Raw genomic sequence first — 15,674 nt, forward strand, 5'->3', positions numbered from 1 at the left:
AAAAAAAGTATTCAAATAACGAGATGTATCCACACGTCCAGAGGAATAGGCGGAAGCTTGATAGCCCACCGTTCTGCTCTGTGGACAACAAATCCCATTGCTAGGGCGGAGACACAAGCATCTCGTTATTATATCCAGTATCTCTGGTGTAACACAGAGACCTCATAATTGTATTGGCAAAACACGTGTTTTCACTTCATATGCAAGCTCTTCACAACAATTGTGTTTACATTTATCATAGGGTGGGAAATAGTAAGTAAATAGGACAATTCATTCCACTCCAAAAGAAAACACACAACACAACAGACAAATAGTTAAACATTTGAAACTTTGTGTTTATTCATACTCCCTTTATAAAAATGATTCAGGACATGCACTTTTCTTTTTTTGCACAAAAGTATTTCCCAAAATGGAAATATTGGCACAGTGCAAGGTCTCTCAGCTTTCCACTTTAACATTTGAATTTTGAAAAAAAGGCAAATAAAATATACATATAGCTAATTTGAAAAAAAAGTAGCCAAGACAGGTGTCCTTCTCTTATTTCCCACCCACATGTAGTGGTATGTTTTGGCATACATGCTCAAACTCAAAATGGATGTCACTACAAATGATAGTTGTTTCTCCACCCCATTCACCCCCAAAATACCAACTGTCTCTGGTTTGAGATGTACCAGAACATCAGGCGAACACAAACCATCGATAGTAGGGAAACTAGGCTGACTAGATGACACACCATGACCTGACGTCAACGTAAAAACATATTAAAGGGACATTCCACTACAAAATAAAACATACAGATGTTTTCAAACTACAAAAGCAGCCTAATGTCAAGATGAGTAAACATTCCACGGCCAAAATGAATGGAAAAGATAAGCTCCGCAAATCTGGAAATGACATTTTTTCATTATTTTTGGATTGTGGCAAATAGCTACTGTACATCTACAAAAACAGATGGGCCTGGGACGAGGACATCAAAATAACAATTTTATCATCTGACAAACTTTGATTTTGGAGTGTGTAATGTCCCTTGAATCAATACATTGAAGCAGCCTTTCCATACAACTTCAGCAACACTGAAAATAGATTATATTTCTTCTTCTGTGGAACATTGTCATCAACTGAGGAAATTAAGAACATTAATATAAAAACATACAGTAACTGAACCAATCAAAGTGCTGCTTAATTGTCTCTCCCAAACACAATAAAAACAGAACAACAATTTTGTACACATTATGAAAATATAAACAATTGTTGTCAAATGTTCTCCCTGTCTGTATGCTCTCCATAGTATGGCAATAGTATTCCTCACACATACAATGGTGCAACAATTAAATAGTTCCTCGTAAAATACTGACTGGTCTTTCAACGGTTAAAGGGTTCTTTCAATGCCTTCTCCTGGAACACTCAACACTGAAAAACAATGAAAAAACCATTTCAAACAGCATATTTTAAGCAGTAACGCATAGTAAAATATATGGTGTGGGCAGGCCTACACTGTAGGCTAAGAACAAATCTGCACTGTTCATGGTTTTGACCACCAGATGAAGCTCAAGAGCCATTAAAGAGACAGGTGGATAGAAAGACAGAGAAAACCTCTGACTCCAGTTCTTGGTACCAGTCGTGACCCACAAACATCTCTTTACTATGGAAACATTTCACATACAAGCGTCCATCTTGTGAGCAGTTTGGCAAGGGAATGGCAAGGGAAGCACACTTTTTACTCGCACAATATTTTTCTTGGTGTAGTAAGAAGGCACTTCAGATAGTTCTTCTAAGAATGCAGCTTAAAAGTCTCCCATTTCTTTGTGGAAGCAAAGATAACGTCATAGCACCAACATATGGCATATTTATACCGATACACATTTAAAAAGAAAATAAAGGGGCTCTCAATTACTGTGTCTTTTCCCATATGGCTCCTTCTTTTGAACATAGAATTACTTATAAAACATAACAACGTACAGCTGACAGTTGTAACATCAGATACAGCTGACATTGATTACCTCATTTGCTTAGTGACGTTACAAACTTCATGTTACAAACTAATTTCAGCCTGTCTCCAGGGGCACTAGGGTCAGTTATGTCTGTAGGAGCTATATACTCAGTAATGGAGCAATAACTCCTATATCGTAATGTGTTATAGAAGATAATGCTGCATATACTAAGTCCGCTTTAAGAATGATCTATTGTAGATGTCAAATCCACTCGGAGCCCTTGCCCTCACCCGACTTGCTGCTGCTATTGCTGCTGTTTCCCCTTTCGGCTTTGCTGGAGGTGTGCTTGGAGGCTTGCCGGTGCTTGCGATCACGGTGGGGCTTGCTGGGGTTGTTGTGGCCCTGTTCATGGCTGTAGGCCTGGATGGCTGACTCCAACCGGTCCTGCGCCTGCCGAATCTCCCTCTGGAAGGCGCCACGAGTGTCCCTCACGCCACCCGACGATGGGAAGTTATCCTCATTGCTGGCGTACTGCCGCCTCTCCTCCTGGGCGATGTTGGCGCGGTTCTGCCGGCACGCCATCTTGGCGTTGCTCAGGTCGGTGAAGGGAAGCTGCCCATCGGGCGCCACAGTCGGCACCATCAGCGTTGGGGGCTTGACGGCGATGTTGTAGCCCGGCGGCGCTGATGGGGCGTTCCAGGAGTAGGGGTAGCTGCTGTAACCATCGCCCCCCACTACTCCTCCTCCGTCGCGGAAAGTGGGCGGCCCCCCGGGACCGCCGCCACCCCCAAGGCCATACAGGTCCTCCTCGGAGAGCGGTCTCCGACGGGAGCGCAGAATGTCACAGATGGTGCCAACGCCCAGGTGGAGCATCTCCCACACGTTGAGCGCCAAGCAGAGCAGCGACACGGCATACATGATGAGCAGGAAGATGGTCTTCTCGGTGGGGCGTGACACAAAGCAGTCCACACTGTGCGGGCACGGCCGGCCCGAGCACACGTAGATGGAGGGCACCGCCAGGCCGTAGAGGGCGTACTGCCCCCCCAGAAAGGCCACCTCTAGCATGGAACGCGCCAGCAGCTGCAGCACGTAGATACGCATCAGCCCGTCCTCCTTGATGCGCTGGCGTCCGTCATGGCGCACCTTGCCTTTACCCTGGCACCCGCCGCCTCCAGCTCCTCCGCCACCCCTGCCTCCTCCCCCGTCGCCTCCTCCCGTCTCGCTCTCCACCTCGGGAACCTCATAGATCATGGGGTCCTCCTCCTGGTCATCCTCGGCCTCCTCCATGCCCCGGTGTTGCCTTCTGGCCCCGAGGTAGAGCTTCCTAGGCTTGCGCTGGGACAGTCCTCCTCCCCTTCCTCCACCCTCAGCTCTCTCCTCGCGCCTGGCAATCTTGTTGACGGCGTAGCCCAGGTACATGAGCGACGGCGTGGCCACCAGGATGATCTGAAAGACCCAGAAGCGGACGTGTGAGAGCGGTGCGAATGCATCATAGCAGACGTTCTCGCAGCCCGGCTGGCCTGAGTTGCACACGAACTTGCTCTGTTCGTCGTAGTAGATGGACTCGCCGCCCACGGCGGTAAGGACGATGCGGAAGACGATGAGCACGGTAAGCCAGATCTTGCCCACGAAGGTAGAGTGGTTGTGGATTTCCTCCAGCAGGCGTGTCAGGAAGCTCCAGCTCATGGTGATGGGAGTCTGGGCAACAGAGAGAGAAAGAGGAACCTCCCTCCTCCTCACTTCTCACACACGGCCGTCTGTGGTAGAAAAGGAAGGTGGGGGTGGGGGGGTCAGGTGCTTAAATAGTGCTCAGGTTAATAGCGGGCGCACACACACACACACACACACACACACACACACACACACACACACACACACACACACACACACACACACACACACACACACACACACACACACCACACACACACACTCCAAACAGACACAGTCCATAAATACAATTGATTGACACATGAAAGCAATTCAAGATCAGGACAACGAAAGCTATTACTCCTTTCCTATCAGCCTCGTGTGGCATAAGGTGCGATGGGATAGCATTTATGTCAAATACAGAACATTGACAGGCCACAGGTGTTGCACAAGTGAAGAATTCAGAGAGGTATCAGCCTTGTGGAATAAGGTGTGATGGGATAGCATTTATGTAAAATACATTATCAGGCCACAGGTGTTGCCACTAGGGATGTGGTCATAGACAATAGACAAAATCAGTTTTCTGTTAAAACGCTAAGAAAAAAATCATAAAATTCCACATCAATTTACAATGCAGAAAAATGGTCCTATTATATATATGTATGTATATATGGAAGCCAGGCTTCCCCAAAAAATGGACCAATAACCAAAGAATACTAACACATATTAAATGTTTTATCTTTCTTCTCCCTGTGTTTCATCATTTTCCTTCAATTCACAAGAGGCTGAATGTATCTCACCGGAAAAAGCGAGCGAAACAGCACTCCTCTATCTCTGTATGTGTAGGCCATATATCTGATGCGGTCTGGTCAAAAAGAGTATGACATTTTTGCCGCCCGTGGCGTTGAATGCAAGGGAAGCCAGCGAGCATTTGGCCTCCCTTGATATTTAAAAAAATAATAATAATAGCCAATCAGCGTTGAGCTAAGCTGAGTGAGCTCAACTGTGAATGGTCCTGGTGCACCAAAAAAGGTTCAAGGGAAGCCAGTTTGGATTTGGCTTCACTCAATCACGTTGAGAGCAATACGTCATTGACAGAAACATCTTGAATTGTTGCATTTCGTTGTCCTCCGGTGGCTAGCGAGGTAGCTAAAATTGTCCCTTTCCTAAATTAGCCACGGATGGAGATAGGGATTTGGACTTTTGGTTTTAGTTCATTCTTCGTACTGACCAATGATTAAAATGTTGATTCTGACCCAACCATAAATTCATACATTGTACCCCTGGCCTGAAAGGATGGAAGTTCAATATGTAGCTAGATGTAGAAGGCTAACTAGCTAACGTTGCACATGACAGGAAGTTAGGTTAGCAAGCAAGCATTTTAGCCAGGTAGCCTAGGACAACAAAAACTAAAAGCATGTACTGTATGACAGAGTCATTGACCGTTTCCTCAACATGAAAGAGAGGATGGCATTGGCATTTCTCTACAAGTAGGCTGAGTCAACATGTTTTTCTACTTGCACGAACACACACGCACACGCACACACACAGAAATCAGAACCATGGACAGCCAAGCCACATCATATTTAGCTTAAGTTGATTGGACTAAATAGTTTTTGGTATATTTTATTTGCCACTGTATTATACTAAGCATAAGTGATTTGATAATGTTGAAATGTTGGCCTTGAAATGGTGCTGGAATAGTTGAGGCAGCTCCTGTTTTCTTTGTAACTCTCCATGATTCTAAATCAATAGTTATTTAGTAGTCCGAAAATGCCGGTAACATTAACTTGCTTGACCACACTGTAGGTCATATAACTGTTTGTTACATGCAACATGCTTTGTGGACTTCACCAGTTGCTCTCTGGTTTTGTGATGAAAGAAAGGTGTGGTTGGATTTATTCTGCCAGTGTCTTTTTATTGTCTCGGCCTTAAGCCCATATATCATGGTCACAAGGCATATGATTTAACAGTTTATAGAGCAAACACAATTATCACAACACATAGGTTGTAATATGGCTTTTTTTCTGGCTTGGCGTCACCAGTGATTTTTACCCATGCACCGCTACTGATGACCGCTAGGGCCGGGCAATGAAGTTATATCTACCGCAACCCTTTACAGACATAGAACGCAGCTACAGTAACATGTCATTAGCAAGAATTTATAACTTTTCAGACAATTACAAAAAGTGCTGCATCAGGCACCTTTTCAGACAGTATAATTCTGTGTAAAATGTTCTGTAGTTTTTACCTGACAACAATAAACATCACTGATTGATGTGCTGCTGTGTTGTTTTTTAAATGGTATGGTAGCTAGATGTGTTTTATTTCTACTAAATGTCTTGGTAGGTCACGGTATTTAAAAAACCTTAAAGTACTTTTTTAGGAGAGAGTGGTTTTTAGCGAAGGCAACAGGCAAGCAGGCTGCTAGCAACTCGAGACTATTTGACTGAGGGTTCTGGTTGCCTAGTGATGGACTTTAGTTCCAGTTCAGAAGCAGCATGCCTTTACAGACAAGTAAACTGTCCTTTCATATCACTAGAGACAACCTGGTCTCAGAGCATTTCGTATTATTATGTACGTCAATCCGGGATGCTCCATTTAGTATGATATGTTACGTTTTGTATGGTATGTATTAATTTGTGGATGTTAATCACCCATTTCGTGTGATATCTTAGAAATTACACTTCAAATTATATTTTATGAATTCGCTAAATGTACAATATGTTATGAATTTGCAAAACGTACTTTATGATAGGAATTTCCAAAATGTATGATATATTACCAATTCTAGCTAGGTGGCTAACTTTAGGTAGCTGGGTAATGTTAGCTAGGCTAGGGGTTAGGGGTTAAGGTTAGGAGTTAGCTTAAAGGGTTGTTAGGGGAAGGGTTAATGTTAGGATTAGGGGAAGGGTTAGCAAAAAAGGGTTAAGGTTAGGTTTATGGGAAGGGTTAGCTTACATGTGGGAAGTAGTTGAAAAGTTGCTAATTAGCTAAAATGTCGGTGATGAGACTCAAACTTGCAACCTTTGGGTTGCTTGACGTTCGCGTTATACGCCCCACCCCGACCAACCACCCTACTTTTGTTTTTGCCTTAAGTAACCATCTGTCTTATGTAACCATACCAAATGTAACATACAGTATCATACTAATTTGAGTGTTACTATGTTGCGTCTCTGAAACCAGGCTGCCAGAAAAGGTTATGTGTCGGCAGCGTTTAAAAAAACGTATTATAAATTGGGTGGTTCGAGCCCTGAATGCTGATTGGCTGACAGCTGTGGTATATCAGACCACGTACACCACGGGTATGACAAAACATTTATTTTTACTGCTCTAATTACATTGGTAACCAGTTTATAATAGCAGTAAGGCACTAGGGGGTGTGTTATATGGCCAATATCCTACGGCTAAGAGCTGTGTCCAGGCACTCCGCAATGAGTCGTGCCTAAGAACAGCCCTTAGCCGTGGTATGTTGGCCATATACCACACCCCCTCGGGCCTTATTGCTTAAGTGTAATCTACCCTCACAGACAGACAAACATGCCGTAGCCGAGGTGCTTTCAAGGGGCCACATTCCATTATAAGCGTAATCGATACAGGCAACCGGTAGCCTACTGTAATTTTATATGAGACAGCCTGCCCCGTGCTCGCAAGACTGCAACAGACAGAAGACTGAACACATACTTGCATCCTTAACGAAGAGACTGAGAATGCAGTCCAGCGCGAGAGAGAGAAAGGCAAAAGCATGCACGAGTGTGCTAATAGGTTTTGGTCATCTGCATTTCGCAATGTCTTGTCTTGCATGCATTGCAAATTCACCAAGTAGCCTAAAGTTCACCTCTTCCTCTGGTTTTATTTGAATTACACAACTTCCCCAGGCTTTTATAGCCTATCAGATATAAGACGGAAAATAATGTTTTGTGATGACTGAACTGCAATTTAAATGAAGAGGGGGAGCGTTCTTAACGTTAAAGATCCCAACGTGGTGTAAACTCACAGTCCTAGTTGCCACAAGTGAAGCGTTCAGAGGTAAACCGTCACATATGAAACAGTGGTCATCCAGGTGATGTGAAATTCACTACCTTTCAGTGAGTTGGGTTGGATCAGAAATTTCCACTACAAATAAGGATATGAGATAAAAACGGAGAACAAAGACAAACGATCCTGGAACATATCCCCGTATGCCGTCCAGACAGGGTGGTGATGGATTTGGCACTTTGTTCTCTTCTGTATATGTGTGTGCGCCCGTGTGCTGCAGGCTACGTTGGAACCCCACATTTTTCAACTGTTCCCCCCCCCCCCCCCACCAACGGAAAGACGGGCAGCATATTGTGCACCTTTCCATTATAGACACATGCTTACAATTACCCAGGGCGGAGTGCACGCCATATGTCATGGCCATGTGGAAAAATGCACAGACCATCATAAAGAGAAATTCCACTCCGCTAAAATGTATGTACACACACCAACTCCTATCCACAAGCATACACCAGTGTTTCCCCTAGGATTTTTTTAGACTCCGAACGACTACGAGACGATACCTTCTGCTGACTTTTTTTGAAAGGACTAGTGAAAATGTAATTATGTTGACGCCATCTTAAATATGAGTAATGTGTGCCACTGCACTGTAGGGAGATGATGAGTAGCAAGCGGTGGCTGTGAGCTCTTGGCACTCATTCCTGCCACTGCTCGCTCTGTTTGCTAAAAATATACAGTACCAGTCAAACGTTTGGACACACCTACTTTTCTTTATTTTTACTATTTTCTACATTGTAGAATAATTGTGAAGACATCAAAACTATGAAATAACATATGGGATCATATAGTAACCTTCATAGTAGTCACCCTTTGCCTTGATGACAGCTACGGGTCGATACTCATTTAGGCAGGTTACTATGGTGGTCTGCTTGAAACATGTTGGTATTACAGACTCGGACAGGTAGAGGTTGAAAATGTCAGTGAAGACACTTGCCAGTTGGTCAGCGCATGCTCGGAGTACACGTTCTGGTAATCCGTCTGGCCCAGTAGCCTTGTGAATGTTGACCTGTTTAAAGGTCTTACTCACATCGGCTGAGGAGAGCGTGATCACACAGTCGTCCGGAACAACTGATGCTCTCATGAATGTTTCAGTGTTACTTGCCTCGAAGCGAGCATAGAAGTTATTTAGCTTGTGTCACTGGGTAGGCTCGTGTCACTGGGCAGCTCTCGGCTGTGCTTCCCTTTGTAGTCTGTAATAGTTTACAAGCCCTGCCACATCCGACGAGCGTCAGAGCTGGTGTTGTACGATTCGATCTTAGTCCTGTAATAATGCTTTGCCTGTTTGATGGTTCGTCGGAGGGCATAGCGGGATTTCTTATAAGCTTCAGGGTTAGAGTCCCGCTCCTTGAAAGCGGCAGCTCTACCCTTTAGCTCAGTGCGAATGTTGCCTGTAATCCGTGATGAATGACGCTTCACCATCTGGCAGTCTGACGGACTAATCTGAGTTTGCCGAATGCATAGTGCACACTGTAAAGTTTGGTGGAGGAGGAATAATGGTCTGGGGCTGTTTTTTATGGTTTGGGCTAGGCCCCTTAGTTCCAGTGAAGGGAAATCTTAATGCTATAGCATACAATGACATTCTAGATGATTCTGTGCTTTCAACGTGGGGAAAACGTTTGGGGAAGGCCCTTTCCTATTTCAGTATGACAATGCCCCCGTGCACAAAGCGAGATCCATACAGAAATGGTTTATCGAGATCGATGTGGAAGAACTTGACTGGCCTGAACAGAGCCCTGACCTCAACCCCATCGAACACCTTTGGGATGAACTGGAACACTGACTACGAGCCAGGCCTAATCGCCCATCATCAGTGCCCGACCTCACTAATGCTCTTGTGGCTGAATGGAGGCAAGTCCCCGTAGCAATGTTCTAGCATCTAGTGAAAAGCCTTCCCAGAAGAGTGGAGTCTGTTATAGCAGTAAAGGAGGGGACCAACTCCATATTAATGCCCATGATTTTGGAATGAGATGTTCAACAAGCAAGTGTCCACATACTTTTGGTCATGTAGCGTATGTCACGCAGCGAGAGTCAAATGGAGACTAACAAATTCAGTTCAGTCAATCGTCCTGATGAGCCCTTCAAGGCTTGTTACTAGGCTATGCGTGTGGCTAGAAACTTCAACGAGAACTTGAAACTTGTCTGACAAAGTTTGGTCTAGGGAAAGTGTTCAGAATTATTCCATTTATTTAACCTTTATTTAACTAGGCAAGTCAGTTAAGAACAAATTCTTATTTACAATGCAAGCCTACACCGGCCAATGGTGACCAATACTACAAGTTATTTCTCCCTCACCCATCAAAATAAACAACTTTATTTTACAACTAGCGCCATGCTGCTGTTGTTGCCAGCTAGCCAGCATAATCTAGCTAGCTGGGAAGGTCTCATCAGGACTGACTGGACCAAATATTCTTCTTCTTCACCTAGCTCAATGGTCTCCACTCGACTCTCAGTTGCGCGACATATGTCATCAATCTAGGTACCAGGAGTGACGCCCTCTGACGTTAGACAATGATAAGATGAGTATTTCAAAAAATGACACGTCGGGAGGAATTTCTGAACTAAAGCACACTATATAAATTGAGCCTTCTGTTCTGCACATCAGAGTGTTTTAATGGATGATGTCTGTAGAAAAAACAGAACCGTAGTCAGCTGCCAACGTGGCTTTTTATGGTCTAAAATATATGGACGAGAATAAGACCTAAATTCAGAACTTTTGAAAACAGGCACCCAACAGAATTCCATATTTAACATTTGATGCCTCCAGAAATGCCTTCCAAGTTGTTATCTGGAACACATTTGTTGTGTTAACACACAAGAGCACACAATCATCAAAACACACACACGTGCGCGAACAGGGAAATGCACGGATGCACATGTGCACATACAAACCAGCCTTTAATTCATATCAAACTAGTGTCAATCAAACAGTTACAGTTGAAGCCTGCACCAGTCTTCTGTAGTCTTATTGTTGACAGGGTTTGGATTAATAGAGCAGCTTGAAACATGACTTAACAACTCTGGCTCACCAGGGGAAAGCCAAGACCATGTCAAAGAACATTGTTGAAAGATAGTAACTTATCTTAACATCAATAGCAAAAAGTTCCTAGAAATAATGTTCAAACTTTTTTTCCATAATAAATAAATAAAAAATTGGCACATCAATCTAACCTAAATAACCTTTAGTTTGTAAGGCCTCAGGCTGCTGGGCTCAGATCCATAAGAATGAATAAAGACAAATGGGCCCTTGGGCAGGCTGAATCATATCACGACTTGAAAGAGGGGGTTGAGGCACTGCTATTACTGGAGTTTCAGTAAACTCAGAAATGAAAGGTGTACTGTATGTTATCTTGCTAGCCCCCAGCAGGTTAGCCTCCTCCTTGCCTCAGGTGTTCCAGCAGGAATGTGAAATTATGATTTGTGAAGCTGAACACATCCTCTTCCCCACTGTGTGCTCACTTGGACAAAGGCAAATCCATTTGGAAAACAAGCGCCACTGAGGATATATTTTTCTTGTTACTCTCATCCCTATTCCCGAGAATGTAAGTTATCCATAAATAGAGAGATCCATAGACACTGAGTATACCAAACATTAGGAACACCAATCCTGTTATTGAGTTGCACCCCTCCTCTTCTTTTGCCCTCAGAACATCCTCAATTTGTCGGGTCATGGACTCCACAAGGCGTCGAAAGCGTTCCACAGGGGATGCTGGCCCATGTTGACTCCAATGTTTCCCACGCTTGTGTCAAGTTGGCTGGATGTCCTTTGGGTGGTGGACCATTCTTGATACACACGGGAAACTATTGAGCGTGAAAAACCCAGCAGTGTTGCAGTTCTTCACACAAACCGGTGCTCCTGGCACCTGTCTTGCCCATTTCCCCTTTAAATGGCACACATACACAATCCAATTGTCTCAAGGCTTAAAAATCCTTCTTTAACCTGTCTCCTCCCATTCATCTCTCACTGATTGAAGTGGACTTAACAAGTGACATCAATTAGGGATCCTAGCCATTTAACATCCAAAAAGAAAAGCGAGCGATTTTCAGAGAGAACAAAAAGGGCTTCATGAAAGGAATGTTAAAGTTGCTCTATTTATCAATTACACTTGTAAATAACCCTAAATGTCAACGATATATCTACAGTAGTAAACTATATAGGCTGTACATTTTTTTGAATGCTTTTAGAATGCTGTTGGAAGCTAAAAGTTGCTGATGTACAGCGACTGGCCATCCTGGCCAACTTCAGTGTATACAAACAGCAGTGTCTTTCTGCTTCAGGATTGGTGCTTGTTGTTGGAGGTTGAAAACAAAGCGTAAACAAGAACCCGTACTTGACGTCGCTGCAACAGATATTTTTTGTTTCAAAAAATGATAAGGTGAGAAAGTAATAGGCAGAGTGCGAATTACAAGGGGCCCTGGAGGGAGTTACAGACCCCCCTGAATGAGACATGAGTCCCCCTAAATGCAACAAAGCCACACTTTGGGGGTGGGGGGGGCTCTAAATAATGCTAATTGAACTATTCCCCTTTTTGCTTAAAATTTAATTTGTACTGCTACAGTGTTAAATATAAAAATAAAAGATTATTCCAAATTAAACTAAATACCCTCACATCTGTTTCATGATTGACATTTGTTTTCTTCATGTGGCTGCACATCCTGGGACATTTCAGGACCTTTTCAGGTGTCCAAACTTTTCCTTCTACAAAAAAGGTACTTTTCAATTAATTCAGGCTACAAAAGTGCAGACCCAATGACAATCGCCGAATGTCATTACACTTTTTGGTGTTTTGTAACAGATGTCTTCTTTCCATTCATCAAATGGCGCAGGTTCCCTGTTTGGATGCTGGAATTATTTTGGAGTGGACGAACAAATGCAGATACCCTATGTTTTGCAGTGATTGTTTGACAATAACATGAAAACATGCCTTAGTCATGCCACATTTTTTAATGTAAAATGACATGTCTTTAGTACATTTTTTTTTTCACCTGCATAAGGTCACGTGAAAAAAAGACGAGACCTCCCGAATGTCACAGTATAATTCGCACTCTGGTAATAGGCTTTTATGATATTTCAGGTATTTCCAAGCCGGAGGCTATTCTTAAAAAAAAAACATGAGGAAATCAAAATGATCACTATGAATTGTTACATAGAGCACCTTTTAAGACAATGATCCTGTGAGGCAGAATGAAGGACAGGAGGAATAGGCCTAAATTCCAGAGGAATTACGAAGGAGAGAGAAATGAACTTGACGACCAGACTTGTCACCTTCACCATGGCTACCGGTTCTGCCTAAAGCCTCCCCAGTGCGTCACACACCCAACATGCTTCTCCATTTAATCAACTACATTCATTTCCCTGAGTGTCTAACTGTCTATGTAGTGGTTTACTGCAGCTTCAAATCTGCAGACACTTCATCCCGCTAACAATCAATTAGAGCGATTCAAACCTGATCTGGACTGGTGAAATATTGAGCGCTCCGCTTGCCTAGAAGGTTTCAGCAAAATGTCTGGGCCAGCTGATCTGCTTGTTTACAAAGGCATCGTTCTCAAGTTCATCACCTCACTACTCAATCTCTGTGCAGTAAAAACGTTACAGTTTCTTATGTTACTATTCTATTGTAAAGCACTCAGATTATCCTTTAACTCGATCAGACTTTGTCCTTCAAGGTGATTTGCAAAATAACTCAAAATAAAAGGGGTATTTAAGCAACAGTGTAGATGTCAGTGCAGCAATTTAAACAGTAAATAAATGGGTTCAAGGAATTCAAATGGTAACTACTTTGAAACAAACAGGTCATTTGTGGATTGTGGTCTGCAGGGGAATAGTTGTCTGAAGCTGACAAAGCCTTATGACAGACCATTTTGTTCAAGACCAGCAAGTACTGTAAATATATACTGAACAAAAATATAAATGCAATACACAACAATTTCAACGATTTCTACTGAGTTAGAGTTCATATAAGGAAACAAGTCAATTGAAATAAATTAATTAGGCCCTAATCTATGGATTTCACATGACTGGGCAGGGGCACAGCCATGGGTGGGCCTGGGAGGGCATAGGCCCACCCACTGGGAAGCCAGGCCCAGCCAATCCGAATTAGGTTTTCCCCACAAAAGGCCTTTATTACAGACAGAAATACTCCTCAGTTTCATTAGCTGCCCGGGTGGCTGGTCTCAGACAATCCCGGAGGTAAACAAACCGGATGTGGATGTCCTGGGCTAGTGTGGTGCCACGTGGTCTGTGGTTGTAAGGCCTGTTGGACGTACTGACAAATTCTCTGAAATGACATTGGAGGCAGCTTATGGTAGAGAAATGAACATTAAATTATCTGGCAACAGCTCTGGTGAACATTCCTGCAGTCACCATGCCAATTGCACGCTCTCTCAAAACTTGAGAGATCTGTGGCATTGTGTTGTGTGACAAAACTGCACATTTTAGAGTGGCCTTTTATTGTCCCCAGCACAAGGTGCACCTGTGTAATGATCATGCTGTTTAATCAGATTCCTGTCAGGTGGATGGCTTGTCTTGGCAAAGGAGAAATACTCACTAACAGGGATGTAAACAAATTTGTGCACAACATTTGAGAGAAATAAGCTTTTTGTGGATATGTAACATTTCTGGGATGTTTTATTTCAGTTTATGAAACATGGTACCAACACTTTAGATATTGCATTTATATTTTTGTTCAGTATATTTTTGCATTGCATGTAATAGTGTTGTTAGGGGTCATGGAAAGATCTTGGGGAAGTGAGGACTTGGCTGGGAGGTAGGAGCATATTAGTTTTGAGTTTGACATGCCAAATTGACATCACTGAGGCATGCCCCGATGCAAAGGCAATACATTTGTCAGATTGCGGCAAGGAGAGAGAGTTGGACAACATCAGCATAATATTGACGAGAGAAGCTGCAATAACAAATCACACAGCCTAGGGATCCATTTGCAATAACAAAAAGAGGGGGGCAAGCACAGAACCCTGAGGTACACAAAGTTGTTTTTAACTGTTACTGAGTGTTCCAGTGCTACTGTTAAGCATTAGTGTCACTATAGTATAGTATTAGTGATACAGCTGGTGGTAAAAGGGACTAGGATCAGGGGGAGTGGATGAATTGAGAGACTGGTTGCAGATAAGTGGTGACCAATGGTAGTGGGACCACGTAAGCCTATCACTTTTCTCTATGTATTTTTCATCCTCTCCCTTTCTATCCAGGTACAGTTACTCACCTACCCTTTTAGTAATGAGAGCAAATACGAGCAAATAGAAGCTGGATGCCCTTGCATGCCCTGCGTTTGTGAAACCTGAGTGTGTGGAGAGATTAGCCACTGTGGAAAGGAAGGGCAAACAGGGGGACCTCAGGGCTAGTGTGCAGGTGTGTTTAAAAGATGAGGACACTGATGCCTGAGTCAACACCTTAACGTTGTGTAACCCTCTGTGTTCAGGTGCAGGAGAAACCGCAAAGGAGGTTCTCTCAGGCCTGGAATATGAAGGTGTCTGTCAAAGAGTTGGTCATAACTTTTCAGTACATATCGCCCCGAGACCCACGTTAACTCGTACCATGGTAGGTGTGATTAAAAAAGAGATGGGAAAAACCTTTATCTGGATAAAGTCTCTAGTGTTGTGTTAATCCTGTGGGATGAGTTATGAAAGAGGCACCTCAGACAAAATAAACAGATGGGGCCCTTAGGTACACAGGTGTGATACAAAGTGTGGGGAGAATGATATCTGACTTAATGTCCTGAGTACACCCCTATGGTGTGTGTTTGTATGTTGCAGTGGGAGAGTGGAAGGTAGACATGCCAGTCTCAGCCTTGGGTGTGTGCGCAGAGATAGGGGCAGTGAGGGCTTGGATTGCCACTAGGGACCGTATCCAATTGGTGACACGACATCATAACGAACCAAACCATACCATAGGGTGTGGACAGATGGGTGAGGACAGAATGGATATCTACAAGGACACGAGACCATTTTTGTTGGTGCATAAGCAAAATGCTGTGCCAGTGGCAAGCGTGACAACACAACAGGCAAGACAGATGACAACACACATCATCACAATCATGA

The 15,674-nt window shown here is 43.5% G+C and overlaps 1 protein-coding gene across 3 annotated transcripts in view; it reads right to left on the reverse strand.

Annotated features, from left to right (window-relative positions):
• Positions 1–309: 309 nt before the first annotated feature.
• Positions 310–15,674, reverse strand: part of LOC106579161 (gap junction gamma-1 protein) — a 59,412-nt gene continuing 44,047 nt past the window's right edge. For all 3 annotated transcript variants that reach the window (XM_014158774.3, XM_014158771.3, XM_045702567.2), the window contains one exon: positions 310–3,688. In XM_014158774.3, the coding sequence (XP_014014249.1) occupies positions 2,193–3,617 (1,425 nt within the window). In that variant the 5' untranslated portion in view covers positions 3,618–3,688 and the 3' untranslated portion in view covers positions 310–2,192. The remainder of the gene's footprint in view (positions 3,689–15,674) is intronic.

Source organism: Salmo salar, chromosome 19 (genome assembly GCF_965601325.2).
Source record: "Salmo salar chromosome 19, fSalSal1, whole genome shotgun sequence".
Classification (NCBI taxonomy): Eukaryota; Metazoa; Chordata; class Actinopteri; order Salmoniformes; family Salmonidae; genus Salmo; species Salmo salar.